The sequence below is a fragment of the Sinohyriopsis cumingii genome, chromosome 3 (assembly GCF_028554795.1).
Source record: "Sinohyriopsis cumingii isolate HCF-2022 chromosome 3, ASM2855479v2, whole genome shotgun sequence".
NCBI classification, from domain to species: domain Eukaryota; kingdom Metazoa; phylum Mollusca; class Bivalvia; order Unionida; family Unionidae; genus Sinohyriopsis; species Sinohyriopsis cumingii.
The window spans coordinates 128453190-128469182 of NC_142963.1; the positions used below are offsets into that span (position 1 = coordinate 128453190).

The window sequence follows — 15993 nt, forward strand, 5'->3', positions numbered from 1 at the left end:
AGTGAAGATGAAGATTAACAACTTACGAAAAGTAAAGGACATGATAAGTGATGTGATGAAAGAAATAAAGGAGGAAAAAGAGGATGAAGAGGAAAGGATAAGGATAAGAGCATGGAATGAAAAAATTGAAAAGAAGAAGAAAATGAGAAGAGGAAGAAAGAAGAGGAGGAGAAGAAGAAAGAAGAGAAAAAAGGAAGAAAAGAAGAGAAAGAGTGTAGGACAGAAAATAAGAAGTTGGTCGAGAAATAGAAGAAATTAGAAGAAGAAACACAAAGGCCCTTTTCAGGGCCACTCCTATTTCTCGAAAAGAGACTGACTTTCCATTGCCTACCCTTTTTTTCTTTAAAAAATAGGGTCCCAACCCTATTCCATTTCCCCTTGAGGCTCAACAGGCCCAAACGTCTTTTTTTTCCAATGTTAAATTCCCTTGAGGCTAAACAGGCCCAGGTTTTTTTGCCCATGTTAAATTTCCATTGAGGCTAAACAGGCCGGCGGGGGGGGGGGGGGGGGGGTCTGTAATGCTAATTCCCATTGAGGCTAAACTAACCCCCTATACTACTAACGAATCCATAGCCCACCTGCTGACCTGGAGAGCGCACGCATATGTCAATATGCGCATGTGCCGGTTCATATATAGAAATAAATTTGCAAAGCAGAATATCAGTTATGTTCATTCTTTATTCCTGCGAGCTCTTTTGCATCATCGTCATCAGTGCTCTCCAAGTGAAGGATAAACATATCTGATATCCTGTCAAGCCACTATATTAACTGAATGATAAGGTATGTCAACCCATTGATACAATTGGCTATTGCTGATTTTTTTTTCTCCTGCTCTTTGGAGCAAGTGGTTGTTATACCAGGATTGTTGCATTATTCATTTTAAACACAGGAAACAGAGAACCAGACCAGTTTGTCATAACCTCACAGTATCCTCGCAATGCACATAACCTTGTCTCGCCTTACTAGACTACGTATTAAATAGTGTTTACCTTGTTTTAATGTTCTCGCCTTTCTAGACTATGTATTGAATAGTGTTTACCTTGTTTTAATGTTCTTCGTGGACTTGTGCCATTGCTTTCCATCACACACACACACATACATAATAATAATAATAATAATAACAACACTGCGGATTATTACTCAGTATATGAGTTATTTCGATATGGCACCCAATACTTCATATAAAATATGGTATGGCTCTTATAAAACAAAATTACCGTATAACTTACAGAGTATTTATATTCTGGATTTTCAAAAATATCCCATCCTTAATAGCAAGGACGTCATGCATCATATGCAGTTACCCCCCTTTCATCAATCTCCTCATGAAAAATATTAATAGTCATTTGGCGGGAATGATAACTGAACTAAACTTAGCAAAATGAGTCAAGGATTGTTGGGACTGTCAGGTTCGCAAGAAGAATGGAGACCAGAGCTTCGTTTCGCGTTAGTGCCATCAATAGAAACTAAAATTTTCTGTTTATATTCAGACTTGTTTAAGGGGGAAATTAGTTGAGTGTTGGTGGTTAGCAGTCGCCTGGAGCAGTTTGGGTTATACACACCTGCCATAGTTCGTGAACTTAACATGACTTGTAACGCTAATATGATAATATTGCGTGAAACTTTGAAATCACCATATAAAGAGTTCAAGTCTATTTGCTTAATTTATTCATTGTTGAAAAATGGTTAAAAGCTTTCCAAATTCTTTGCCAGCTAGAGTTTTTCTAACATCCAAGCTTGTCAAAATTTGTCTATTTCCATATGTTCACCCATAGTTAGCGGGTACTATAGTCTGATAATACAAACCCGTTTGTTTGCATCCCCCCTTCCGATTTAAAAAACGCGAATGTATAATGTGATAAAAAGTACACAGAACTAAGTAAATTGAATCATTGATTTATAATTTCTAACCTGACTTTGACCAGAATGGTACTAAATGCTGGCATCCCCTGCACCATTTCATGCTTAACGGAGTTTCCATACTAACATGATGACATATTGCGTACACTATAGGCTAGTTTATTTCCATCAGACAACATAATGATGCAGTTCATCCTGTTCAGCAACTGCTGAATAATTGCGTAAATTACACAACGTTGAGAATTTGGAATTATATCACTCTGCATACGTGAACATAGAAATTAAACCGCTTGTTAAATCCACATGAAAAGCAAATTTGTAGTTGTCATTATTTTTTTTTGCTTGATTCGACATTGTAAATATCGGAAGGAGATGACTTATGTATGTGCATATGTTGTCATGATACACCCCTTTGCTGAAAATGGACTTGTCCAGAAACTGGAAATGGATCCAAGAATGTCCGTCTATTACTCTGAAAAATTCTGTTAAGCATGAAACGCGCATAAGATGACGGTGTTAGGGCCACTCTACTCAGTCAGGTTAGAAACTATAAATCGATGAATGAATTGACTAAGTTCCTTGCGCTTTTTATCACATTAAATGTTTCCATTATTCAAATTGGTATGTGGGTACAGACAAATGGGTTTGTATTATCAGACTATAGAAACACCGAAATACACTGATGAACCGAAATACACATGTATTTACATGTTCTCTCTGTATATATCGGTTTCCACACACAAATTATTATTTGTTTTTGTTTGAACAATATAAAGCAAAATAAAATGATTTATGTGATTTTTATACGAATTATTTACTTGTACATTGTTATAGCATGCATCAATTGGTCGTGCTTTATTGGACAGGTTGATCGTTCTGAAACGGAGGTGGTATGATAACAACTGATCGTTCCAGAACGAATTTAATCTCCGGAACGTACAGGTCTGTCAAATCAAGTACGACCAAGTGACATCATTACATGAATTGTGCAATAAATAGGAAAAAAGTAAATAATTCTTATCAAAATGTGTTATTTCTCTTCAGGAGGCGAAAAACAACAAAAAGAGAATGGAACTTTGTCCACAATCTGGATTCCATAGCTTCTTCTTCAATCAGCACATCAAAGGTAAAATCAGTATCCATTAGGCAAGAACCTCAGGTCATTTTCTGGATGATTTGATGGCTAAATGTGCTTCCTGTTGATAAATGGTTTAAAATGAATCATGGAACAGTTTAAAAAGCTTTGACTCCAGACTAGTTCTTGAAAACCATGAGTGGGCTCAAACTTCATAAACTTGGGGTCAGATACTTGTTTTTAAAGATCAGGATATATACAGAAGTACTTGTCAGACCTATGTTTCAGTAGGTGTTTATCTGTCTACATGTGTATATTGAAATAGTTATTTTTTAAGTTCTCTAGATAGGTAACATAGATAGTAACAATATTAGTACTAGTTTTAGTACCAGTGTTGCACATAGGATTGCAAGGGTAGGGGTTTGTGTCTGGCACCCTCCATATTTGGCAGGGGTGGGGTGAGTGGGATCAGACAAATAATAATGTGGACAGTGTCAAATATTTTGAAGCTCTAAGCACTGTACAGTAACAGATAACACAAAATACACATACAACAAGATTACAGAAACAAACATCATGAAATTACAAAACAAAATCATTCTGACAATTAGGAAAGTAAACATTAGTAAGTCTGATCTTGTTGAAATAGGTGAGTTTTAAGAGTACTCTTGAATGAGATCATAGTGTACTTGTGAAGTTGTGTCTAAGATTAATGGGCAGTTCATTCCAAATAGCTGGGACCTGGTATGCAAAATAAACATTGTACAACTTCATTTGAACAGTGGGAACAATGAGAAGAGGAGTGTAAGTTTCTAGAGTTGGTGTACACATGGCTGAGGTTGGATAGATATTTTGGACATGTGCCAGTCAACCAAATTTAGCATAGTGAACATATTTTGTGTTTGATTCTGGTTTGAACAGGTAACCAGTGGAGGTTACAGAGCATGGGAGTGGTGTGTTCAATTCTTTGAACTCAATAATCTGAGCAGCTGTGTTTTGAAATTTTTTAAACATTTTAAAGTGGACAAAGAAATATTCAAATACATAATGTGTTAATAGTGTGTGAATTCTACTATCATATTTTCCATGGACATTTACGTTTTTGCAATAATTATTTTATCATGTGCTCGGGTAGCTTGTAAAAACATTTACATGTTTAAATATATAGTTAACCTGAAATGAGCTGCACCATAGAATTTTCCTTTCCGATTCTTGCTGTCATTTAATCTTATTGCTCACCAATTATCTACCAGCATCTATTACAATTGATTCCCCTTTTTTAAAAGTACTTCTCATTTCAGGTTAATAAATTATTATTTAAATTACAAATTTGTATTTGCATAAATGTAGTTTCTTTTGTCATTAATTAACCTTCAGAATAAATTAAATCTTCATTGCCATGTGTTTTTAACCTCAAAAATATGTTATGCTAACATCTGTTAAAGACTTGACATTGTAACCTGACAAAGTATGACAAAAATTAAATCTCTTAATGCCATATCATTGTTTTCAAATGAATATTGATTGCCATATTATAATTTGAATCACCAGTAGTGGCTTGGGCCATTGATGTTGCCAACACAGACATGGATGGGCATCCACTAAAGAAATGTTGTAGACATATTTTGTGATTTTTTTTTCCTGATGAAAAAGTACACCTCATGGGGCACACGGGATTAAGGTTTCAGAGAATTGGGACAAAAATTGTGGCAAACCCTTGATCCTCCACTCACCATGCAACTTTCTTGCTTTGATAGTGGTAGATAAATCCTTAACCAGAATAAATGTTTTTCAGCATTGTAATAGTTTTGGTAACAGGAATGTTCTACATTTGACATTTCACTTCAGATTAGCCCTAGGGCCGAATGCATCATTACCAGCCCTACCCATTTCCACCATCCTGGAAGTGTTGACAAGAAACGAAATGCTGAACCTGTTGTGACCAGCAGTCCCATGGCTTTACAACTACCATCCGATGGAACCTTGGGTACATGCTGCTTCATTTACCACTTATGAAAAATGTGATCATTGAACTAAATATATTTAAAATTAGTTATGAAACTTTACCATCTATATATTAACAATTAACTAAATAAATTACTGCATTTATGTGCCTCAATCAAATATCGAGGGCACGTCAAAGGGAAATATCATGTTTTTCTTGCCCAGTGAACCTTCAAGTTTTTTTATTTACATGCATGCATTAAGAATTATGTTATGATGTCTTCTGTCAGTTACCAATTTTGTTTCTACACATTAAGTTGAGTTATCCACAATTTACAGTTACCAAACTCTATAGATGGCTTTCACTTGGCATTACCGTATAGACTCGCTTATAAGCCGACCCCCAAACTGAATAGGTATAAATACTAAAAAGTGCATGACCCGCGTATAAGCATACTTACAATTCCAAAGCATCTCAGGGTGCACGAGGTCAGTTCTAAATTCATTTGTTTAGACAATCTTGTATTTAAAAAATTACATGTGTACTTATATTGAGGTTGGTATGCATGATTATTAAAAAGAAATGGTATGAACTTGTTTGAAAAGTAATTTATTTAATTTTCTGTTTTCTTATAAAGTTTCGGAAATAATGCTTTGAAAATTATGCTAATACCTTAAAAGCCGAGTTCTAGTTTGCTTTGGTGTAAGCGACCTTACACCATACTTGTCAACTTTCATGCCGGGAGGGGGGAAAAATCCTGGATTTTGGGGTCACTTTACGCCTACCTTCCGATTTCATAATATCTTATGATTTTTGTAGAGACTCCTTAATATTACAATATGTCTTCATTTTTCATTTCTTCTAAACAAGAAAAGTCATATATGTTCTGTTGTATCACCTGTGAATTATTGTTGTGACTAAATAATTGTTTTAGTATAAAGCATTCGCTTCTTCACTAAATAGAATGTCAAGTTGAACATTATTCGCGTAAATTAATGATTATTTTTACCGCTACAGTAATACAAAAATAAAAAATAGACCAGAACAAAAGATAAACCACAACAACACAATTGACCACAATTAATTTCAATCCCAAGAACGATCACCATGAATGCTGTAACTCCATATGCAATAGCTACATTCCCACAAAAGAAACTTACATGAGTGAACACCTGGCATTTTTATACTGTATATACCAATGTTAAACTGGTATAGTTACCGGTCAAAATTCCCTCTTATCACAAGCCAGGTTCAGGGTTTTATTGACTAACTGGCCTGTATTGCTGTCACAAAATGAAAGACAAATTCGCCAATATTAATTTAGGAGACACCGAAACATCAAGCTTTCCACTGTGTGGAAAGTTATGTTTGTTCAGCTAAAACAAAACTAAAATTGATTGATGTTGATCTTAGTTGATCTATATGAGAATTTTAACCTTTATTATTACCACTCTTCGTGAACATGTAAATAATAATGGTTATGTGCCATGTACAAATAAACGTGTACCTTTTCAAAAATATTACCTCAATTTGTAGGATCGCTTATATCACTGAAAATGAGTAACTCGTGTGCACGTGATTCAACGTAAATGAAACAGCTATTAAGGAATAGCTGAAATGTTATCTGGAAGAATGCAATTGGGTCGAAACAGTGAATAAGGCAAAATCTACACCTATGTTTGTGAATAAGTAAGGATTTAAGTCATGCTATGCACGCTTTGCACTGTGTAGGTACTGTACATTATTGTTCAGCATGGTCTCTCTGGTAAATTCAACCAGCCAGCAAATTATGAAGTCTGTATTTACCTTTATTTAACCTTGTGTTGGAGAAATAAGAAAATATGCACATGCAAAATAATAACAAAATCAATCATAGTACTTTATAACAGTTTAATAATTGTCGGGTCACCGAAAGTTACTTTTTTACATGTCTCTGTCTTAGGACATGGAGAAAATTAATTTTTCATGTCTCAAGATTTACAGCCATTACATTAGTCAAGAAAAAGACCTAAAAACTGTCAAGTGTACACATTGTCCCTCGGATAAGCCGACCCCACCCCCACCCCCTTCCAGGCATTTATTTTTTCCTAAATTATTTGGCTTATACGCGAGTATATACGGTGAGTTAAGAAGAGCACTTTTTGATTGATTTTGCGCTAAAAAGCTCAAAGATCATGATCACTGGATGAAAGAAGAAATATGGTTTTCATATAATAACTTGAGTTATCCATTTCTTCAATTACCAGACCTTGTGGATAGCTTGCATGTTGTGTAAAAACAAGCCTTTTTGATTTGGGGTCAAAATGTCAGAGGCCAAGGTCACTGATGACAATAAGAATTTGTTTTACCACACAAAGATTTTAATCCTCCAGCATGTACAGTTACCAAACTTTGTGGATGGCTTGCACTTAAATTGAGGAAGAAGCCTACTTATTTTGAGTTCAAAGGTCAAGGTCAGTATGATTGAAAGAAGAGAAATTGTTCCACACAAAAACATTAGTTCTACATGACAGAGCTGGACCAATCTTAGTAGATGGCTTGCACCTGCAGGTAGGAGAAAGCCTATTGATGTGGGGGTGAAAAGGTCTGTGGTCAAGGTTATTGTGACTGAAAGAAGAAAAATGGTTTCTGCACACAGATTTTAGTTATCTACATACAGGACTATTTAATATGGGGTGCATGAGTGAATATTGTCACTTGTTGGGATTTAGATAAATTGATCTCTTGTTAGGGGTAGATATCATAATATCATATGCCTGTGTAAGTTACAGGGTTCCCATGCAGCCAGGAGATCTTGAAAAAAATCTGGAGAAATTATAATTATTTCCCCAACCGTGACAAGTCCTGGAATTTCGCAAATATTGATGAAAATCAGGGGAAAACCCTGGAATTTTCCGACACCACTTGATGCCCGAAACGATGACGTAAATGTGTTGTAACTAAACTGATTGTGAGTTAAATTAATCAAGTTCTAACCAGAATATTTGGAGGGTGCAGAATGGATCATTTGTGTGCTTGCAATAAACATATATGCTATGCTGAGTCAATCCAAATACTCATTGTAATAGATTCGTCTGGTAGATTTTTATTTTCAGAGTCAGCTAGATACCTTTAGTTGCAAAGAAGGTATGAAAACCAGTCTAACATCACAAGAGGCCAACATGGTTGTGGCAAAGTGTAGCTGCTTACCGGATGGCTGAGCAAACTTAAATGTTGTTAGCTTGAGTGATACATGCATGAAATTGATCTGAAACTTACTTATTTTCTTAGAAATTGTGAGTCATAAAATTGTTATGCCTTTAATCTGCTGAAAGACAAGATAAAACTATGGCGTTGATGAAATGTTACCTGGTACTCTCGATTTGCATTGCTAGTTGCATGAGTACACGAATCTAACAACCCACAATTTCAAATGTTGTAGAGAGAAAAATAAACAAATATTAAATGAAAGTCGTGTGCTGAAAATTGGCGTTAAACCCTACAGCAACAACAACCCTACGTGGAAGCTATGAAAACCACTCTAGCATCACAAGAGGCAAACATCATGGTGGCAAAGCAAAACCGCTTACCGGATAGCCTAGCAGACTTTAAACATTAGATCGAGTGATACATGCATGAAATGAAGACGAAAATTGCTTATTTTCTCTGAAATTATGAGTATTAAAATCAGAGTTGATGAAATGTGACCTGGTACTTGCAGTTTGCATTATTAGTCGCATGAGCACACATCCTAAAAATCCATATTTTCAAATGTTGTAGAGAAAAAATTAACAAATAATAAATGAAAGTCGTATACTTATTTTAATAAAAATATAAATGAAAGAACACAAAGTTCTCCATATTTATATATTCAGAGAACAACTTCTGGAGTTTCGTTGTATCACGTGACTACCATGTTGACTTGTGCTCTCTGCTTGATAAATCAGACTTACCAGATTGCTGGGTTTTAAAAAAAGTATCTGCTTTCATTTACTATATTTGAATTTCACTACAACAACATTGAAAAGGAGTTTGTTGTTGATATCATGTGACTATTGGACTTCGATGTATCTTTTGAGATTTGTGAAGTCATGTCACTAGTAATGCAAATGGCAAGCACAGGGTCAGGTTTCATCTATGCCATAGTTTTGTCTAGTCTGTCAGCGGATTAAAGACATAATGTTTATAATACTTGCCATTTCTGAGAAAATAAATAATTTTCAAACGTTTTGATGTAGGTATGAGTCGATATAATGTCAGTTTAAATTTGCTAGGCCCACTGGTAAGTGACTACCATATGTCGCAATGCATGGAAACCCGAATTAGAAAACGGATTGCTATTCGTTTTAAGCTATATTTGTTGTCCAAATTGTTGAATCTCAGAGCTGAAATGAGAAATTTAAAAAACGATATGAGCTCGTGTATCAATACAGGCTTGAAGACTGGTTTAACGAATTACAAGAAAACGAGTTGATTCTACAGAAAATTCTGTCCTTGTTTATACAACAGTATATAATTTTGAAGGTCTTTTGTCAAAATTTAAATCAACCTGTTTTGAAAATATTTTTAAATGATGGATTTTTAACCAGATTGTCTTAAGGAGATTAGTTGTTTGAAAAATCTAGTTTGGGATTTTATTGGGACAGACAAATTTAGGGTTAAACTCTTTTCATTTTAAGACGACATGATTTTAATTATTTGCATTTATTGCTTTTTATATACTGTAATAGGAAATGTTTACTTTCTATAGGATGCATATATATATATATATATATATATATATATATATATATATATATATATATATATATATATCTGTGTGTGTGTGTGTATATTGCTATATAATTCTTTAGAATTATAGGTTTGAAAGGAAACAAAATTAATTTATGTTCAATATGTTGTTCCCACTTGGCTACATAATGCAAGTCAGCAAAATAATGTTATAATTATTATTCTGTACATTGAAATGACTTTACATGCCAATTAATATGAATATAATTAAACTTGTTTCGTGTGATATATTTTGTGGTTTTGTACACAATCATCTTTTTTTTGGACTTAGATGTTTTGGAGAGTCTTGAAAGAGAAATATCTTTAGATTTAGAAAATGCATGTTTTGCCATCTAAAATGTTCTTTTATTCCATTCAGTAATGGTTATATGTGAACCTTGAAAAAAATAATTTCATCATGGAAATTTATCTTGAGAAAAGCGTGGGAACCATGTTGAATTCACAATATTTTTGTGTAATACAAACATTGTGAGATTCCAACATTAGCCATATATTATAAAAATTGTATTATTGTGTTGTTCTTATAAGATTGCCCTGGTTCAGCATGAATCAAATTTTCATTAAGAAAAAGTTCGATTTATAAGCAAGTATATACTATACTTGAAATTAGAGCTGATTTCAGTTTCTAATTGCCATAGTATGACTCCAAAGAAGAACAGGTGGCAGTAAGTTCACAGTGTCTTTTTCAGATATTTTACCTAATCATGATATCTTAGGAGAACTACTACTACTACTTGTTATGCATATTTCATTTCTATTCTGTGGTTTATTTTGCTGACCTGCATTATGGTTCACCTTTGTCCATAATTGAGGGTAGGAATTTAGGCCTATCATTTTTTTGTTGTAAGGAACATATTACATAGGTAATTTATGTTCACAATTGTGCATTATATTTTAAGATGATTATTATTTGTAGGTAAACTTGTTTACTGGAATTAGGACATTAGTTTACCCCTCAGGAATTCCTGGTCTGCCTGATATTTGCCATGTTATTCATTAAAAATTTTGGGGCCCTGAGTGGCAGAGTGGTCTATAGCCCCCACCATTCCGGATCACTGCCATCTCACCACTGTCTGCGTGGGTTCGAGTCTCAGGCTCTGCTAACGTTAGTACTTGAGAAAGCTTGCCAGTAGCTTCTCGTGGGTAGGTGTTTTTTTCTGGGGTTTTCCATGGTTTTTCTTTCACCAGTTAAGCTGGCTGCCATGTATAGCCTATCTTGTGCTGAAAATTGGTGCTAAACCCTACAACAACAACAATAACATTCAAATTTTAGTAAAAGACCAAATCTTGTTGACAACTTAGAATGTTCCAGAAATGAACTTTTGATCCTGTCCTGGTCATGTTATTGTGTCTTTGGTTTTTATATTAAGGTTGTTTATATTAGAATTACTTATTCCGATCTTAACTTCTAAAGTGGAATCTGTTTTTTTAGTTGTGTTCAGTTTTAATATGAGAGGATTTATTTGTTTAAATTATTCATTGGAGTGCTCATTAACAATTTTGGTCTATTAGTAATTTGGGATTATTGTGAATACATTTAGAGACGTTTTGGGTTACATCATTGTGATACAACAAGACTGTTAGTACATCAATGCTATTGCAGGCTGTTGTGACATCATCACATTCAAGATTATAATTCATTTGAAACTCTACTGGAATTCATTCAGAATACTTTATACTTTTGGACAGAACTTCTAGAACTATTTGGGATTTAATTTTCAATACTGTAAGTACTTTTCAGATTTTCACTTTGTGTTCAAGGGAAATAAATTATTTATTGAAGTTTACAAAACTTGTTGGTTTTCACTCTTTTCTGATACTTGCTTTATACCATAGTGTCTTAACACTACCTCACAAATTCAACCCTTCCAGGCTCAAACAATTTAGCTTAGAAGCTAAAAGTTGCCTACCTTCATAGGTGACATTTTAGAGTTATCGCCCCATGATACTGGGATTGGTGCCAAATCCCCTAAGTACTTCCTTTATATCAAATTGTGCAGAGTAGAACATTTTCTACAGAGGGGCCTTGCAATCCATGCAAATACTTCTCGGATGAGAATAAGCTCATCGTGCACAAAATTCCATTCTCTCATTAGACAGACTGTTCTAGAATTCTACAACAGAGAAAACCCAGAACCAGACTACCACATCATAGGCTCGTGAAGGATATAGTTCCTCTTGGACTTGAACCCAAACTAGATTTGGATCCTGAAAGTGGGATGGGTCTTGCAATAGTGACACCTAAGTATTATGCTGTTAAATTTAGTCCTTCTTCCACATACTATTTTAATAGCAGTAATACATTACCTGTCACTATTGAATTGCTAAATTTGCCAGTTCAGAGGAGTCTGATCACTCAAAAATCTGGTTTAAAAACAATGTACTTACCCTTACAGTTAGTCCTGTTGTAAGTTGGCAGCATTGGGTTCAAAGTAAAAGGTTTCTTCACACTTGTGCACTAAAGACCAAAGGTAAAAGGAGAAAGAAGTTTGATTACCAAAATGCAGCTCATAACATCCTCCAGAATAATTCAAACAGACCCATGAAGTTGCATTAGGTAGGACTTCATGGGCTTTAATTCTCATGAACAGAAAATCCTTTTAAGTGAGGGATTGACAAACTCTCTTGAATGCAAGGACAGTCCTCCTGGTGTATGCTGATATATCAGAGAAAACCATAATAAGTAGGAAGAGATGCTTCTTATCCTTTCTTCTCCCTTCTGACATGACCAAATAGAACTGTAATGGATTAACTGGGAAGAGTGGTCTATCCTGTTTTTCCCCAGAAAAGCCATGATTGGAACTTTGGATCTGAACTAGGAGTAGTATGGTTCAACACTAACTTTTTTAAGTAGGAAGCCCACAGGTCTTCCTGCTTTTGAAAACTGTTGGTCCTTCTGACAGATAGAAGATCTTCCTCATTTACAGTTAAACTTAACGAAAAAAATGTGAATCTATACAATAAAATTAAACACACATACAGGGTTATTATTTTGCTACAGTTTATATTAAATTAACAGTTTATATGCTTTATTTTGTAATGCTGACAAATCTTTGTGTGGTATTTATTATCATCATTATAATCATCATTTTCATCAGCAGCATCAACATCACTGATGCACCAACCATTCCCTTTGCAACAGTTTTTTTCATCCATTCATTCCCATATCTCTCTGACATAAGGCCTGCTATGGCACGACTGATGATTTCACTGTCTCACTTATACATTTTTGTTATACCAAAAATTTGAGCTTAAATGTAACAAAAAATAGTGAATTATTGAATTAACAAAATTAAATATACTAGAATGGATCTAAAATTTAATTGTTGGTTTAAGAGTTTAATTTCAATAGTATACAAAAATTGATCACATTTACCTTGCATGCAAAAGAACATATACTGTTTCTGCCTCTTTGTTAGACGTATCTTTTGAGCCATCACTAATAACTGACAGAAGCTGACTGGAAGAAATGATATGGTCATGTTCTGACCCTAAGAGTATCGGCAAAAGCCCTGATAATTTCTGACAGTATTTGTCCTTCAGGGACCTACTGCCTATTTCCAAACCTTGTCCAACTAGCATGATTTCACATAGCCAGTATATAGGGGTCCATATGAGCATTTCTGAACATGACATGTAGTTTCTGATGAAGTTGAGATGGCAAAACCCCCAAAGTACATGAGATAATTGCATGTCATTTTATTCCCTTACTAGTGCCTTAAGAATATTCTCATCTTGTTCTTTGTCCCATTTATTGAATTTTCCATCGTTTTTTCTACTAATTCAGGATGCCTTGATGATTGCTTTGTAACTTGTTATTGTGACTGGCCTGGTAAGACAGGTATTACCAGTGAATCAAAATTATTTCCTGTCTAAATAGGGCAGAGTGATGGGTATTAAAATAAGAAGTGACTTATCACAGTTTGTAATGGCAGAACAACTTAAAAACTGGTGTTTTATTGGCTTTGCAAGCTAGTCTCAAAATACTCACAATAATACTTGGTGAAAATATTAAAATGTTTCTATTTTGAATCTGAAGATCTGTTGCAAATCTTTGTTAATGCCTGTTGATGATAATGTCAAAATTAAGTGACTAATACCATACATACTTGTGCTTAAGTTGAATCTAACTGCAGACATTATAGACCCTGATTAGAACTTGCTTAATGTACCTGCAGATCAATGTTGTACTGATTACTTCTAACAAACTGCAATGACCCAGATCTGCCTGCAGTTGGACTTGACTTATAAATGAGTATAGACAGTTGATGTCAAAGCCAAATCATCTCATTCCAGTCACATTTGGAATGTAATTATGGATAAAATTCAATTATCTCTTCCTGGTTGTGTCTCCAAAATATCTTAGTGATAAAGTACTTGGTATTTGGGTTGAAAAGTCTTGTGATTTTATTCACTTTATAGAGTTTCATGTTTAAAGAGAATGGTTGGAAGTAAAAACATTGTATCTCTGAGGGCTCGCAAGGCTACCAGATTAGTGCAAAAATTAACTTCAAAGCATGTTTCTGAGTTTTTGCTTCTCAAGATAATGAAAATACTATGCAAGATAAGCTATTTTTGGCAGCATATCAATGGGTTCTGGCAGTAGATTATGATGGGTAGGTGCCAGTTTGTTACAAGATGAAGTCAAATTCACTTTCCTAACATGTTGAAGTGAATTTCACTGATGAGGGGACTATTTTGTACACACCGCAGCTAGCATGACCTCTGTGCATGGAAGAACAGCTAAGTGAGCCAAAGTGATTGTAAATGTTTGTAGGATTTGAATTTTCAATTGTCATGTTATCATAATGTTGAATCATTTGCAGTTTTATTTTGTTTATTCATTACTTGTAGCCAATGATGAGCATAGAGAAGAAGATGAATTTGATGCAGGAGGAGTGGATGCAAGAGGAGGAGGGGAAGCAAGAGTCGAAAAGTACTCCATATCTATTGCTGCTGATGAACAGCCTGCTGCAGATGATTCAGCTTTGTCACATAAAAACACAGCCGTCAGAACCAGTGTTGAACCAGAGGTGAGGCAGAGCTTTTTAAGTTTTGTCTGGCCAGTGGTAGTGTGGGATAGGAGCATCCCACCTTCAGTTAGAATTTTGAGGCAGGAGTTCCTATTCACCCTGTGGGTTGGATTTCTTTCTCACACTTTGTCTACTGCATATTGTTTTTAACAATGTAATTCTGTAATCTTTTGCCTTTGTATGTGAACTTCGATCTTAATTGAAGCTCGTTTGATGAAAAACAGCAGTCACATGATGAAAGGTAGAGCTATTCCCCATTGTTATTCTATGCAGAAAAATATGATCATTCACTTATAGGGACATGAGAATAATCAAATCCTTTATATGCAGCAATATAAGATTGGAAAATTCCACCAGATGTTTAGAATTTTACATCTGACCTGAGGCTTAGTGTCTGGCATAAAATTCTGACTCTTTGGTTAAATTTTCCTGTCCTACTTAGATGCATAATGAAAGATAAATTAGTTTTGCAAAATTAGTTTTCCATTCCTGAATTTAAAAAAATGAGGGTCAGAGTGAATATTTAGGCAACTGTGAATTGGCAAAATACCCTTTGAAAATTTGCTCGCTTTAAGATATATACATATAGTGCACTGAAAAAATTAAGTGTAAACTTCAAATGAGGTGAATCAGCGTTAAAACAACCATGGTAGAGACTGTCAAAATAATACAATGCTCATCACCCAAAATTTTGTATTAAAAATGGATTTTGCTGTGATAGGAATGTGAACAACTAAATAAGCATAAAATCTACTTTCAACCCAAAGAATAAACAGGACAAAAAGTAATAATATTGTCCTCGATTAAACTTGGAACTAGAACTGATTTTCTTTTGATAAAATAAATAATAATGACAAGATGAGTTTCAGAAGGAAAGCAATTACAGCAACGACTTTTTAAAATCAAAACTGGAGTACAAAATCTTTGTATCTTGGTCAATCGGTGCAGAAGATCCTGCTTGTGAGACACTAATTGCTACATGATGTTAATGTGTTGCAATTAATGTTTATCTTGATTATTGTAAAACGATGCAAAATGATGATGAAAATCAGGGAGCATTTGCAAGTTTGCATACACTATAATATCAGGCATATGATCAAAGATGGATCTATTCCCCAACCGCATCTGTAGCATTGTGGTTAGAGCGTCTGTCTCCGATGTGGGAGATTGTGGGTCCGATACCCAGCCGTGTCATACCAAAGACATAAAAATGGTACTAACAGCTGCCTCACTCAGTGTTAGGACTGGTCAACGTGGTGTCAGGATAATGTGACTGGGTTGGACATCATGCTACATGTCTGTGGCATGAT

At 34.7% G+C, this 15993-nt stretch overlaps 1 protein-coding gene across 3 annotated transcripts in view; it reads left to right on the forward strand.

Annotated features, from left to right (window-relative positions):
- The first annotated feature begins 1346 nt into the window (after nucleotides 1–1346).
- LOC149803820 (uncharacterized) overlaps nucleotides 1347–15993 on the forward strand; it is a 101807-nt gene continuing 87160 nt past the window's right edge. For all 3 annotated transcript variants that reach the window (XM_089953632.1, XM_089953633.1, XM_089953634.1), the window contains exons 1-4: nucleotides 1347–1446; nucleotides 2905–2986; nucleotides 4784–4922; nucleotides 14505–14683. In XM_089953632.1, the coding sequence (XP_089809758.1) occupies nucleotides 1382–1446; nucleotides 2905–2986; nucleotides 4784–4922; nucleotides 14505–14683 (465 nt within the window). In that variant the 5' untranslated portion in view covers nucleotides 1347–1381. The remainder of the gene's footprint in view (nucleotides 1447–2904; nucleotides 2987–4783; nucleotides 4923–14504; nucleotides 14684–15993) is intronic.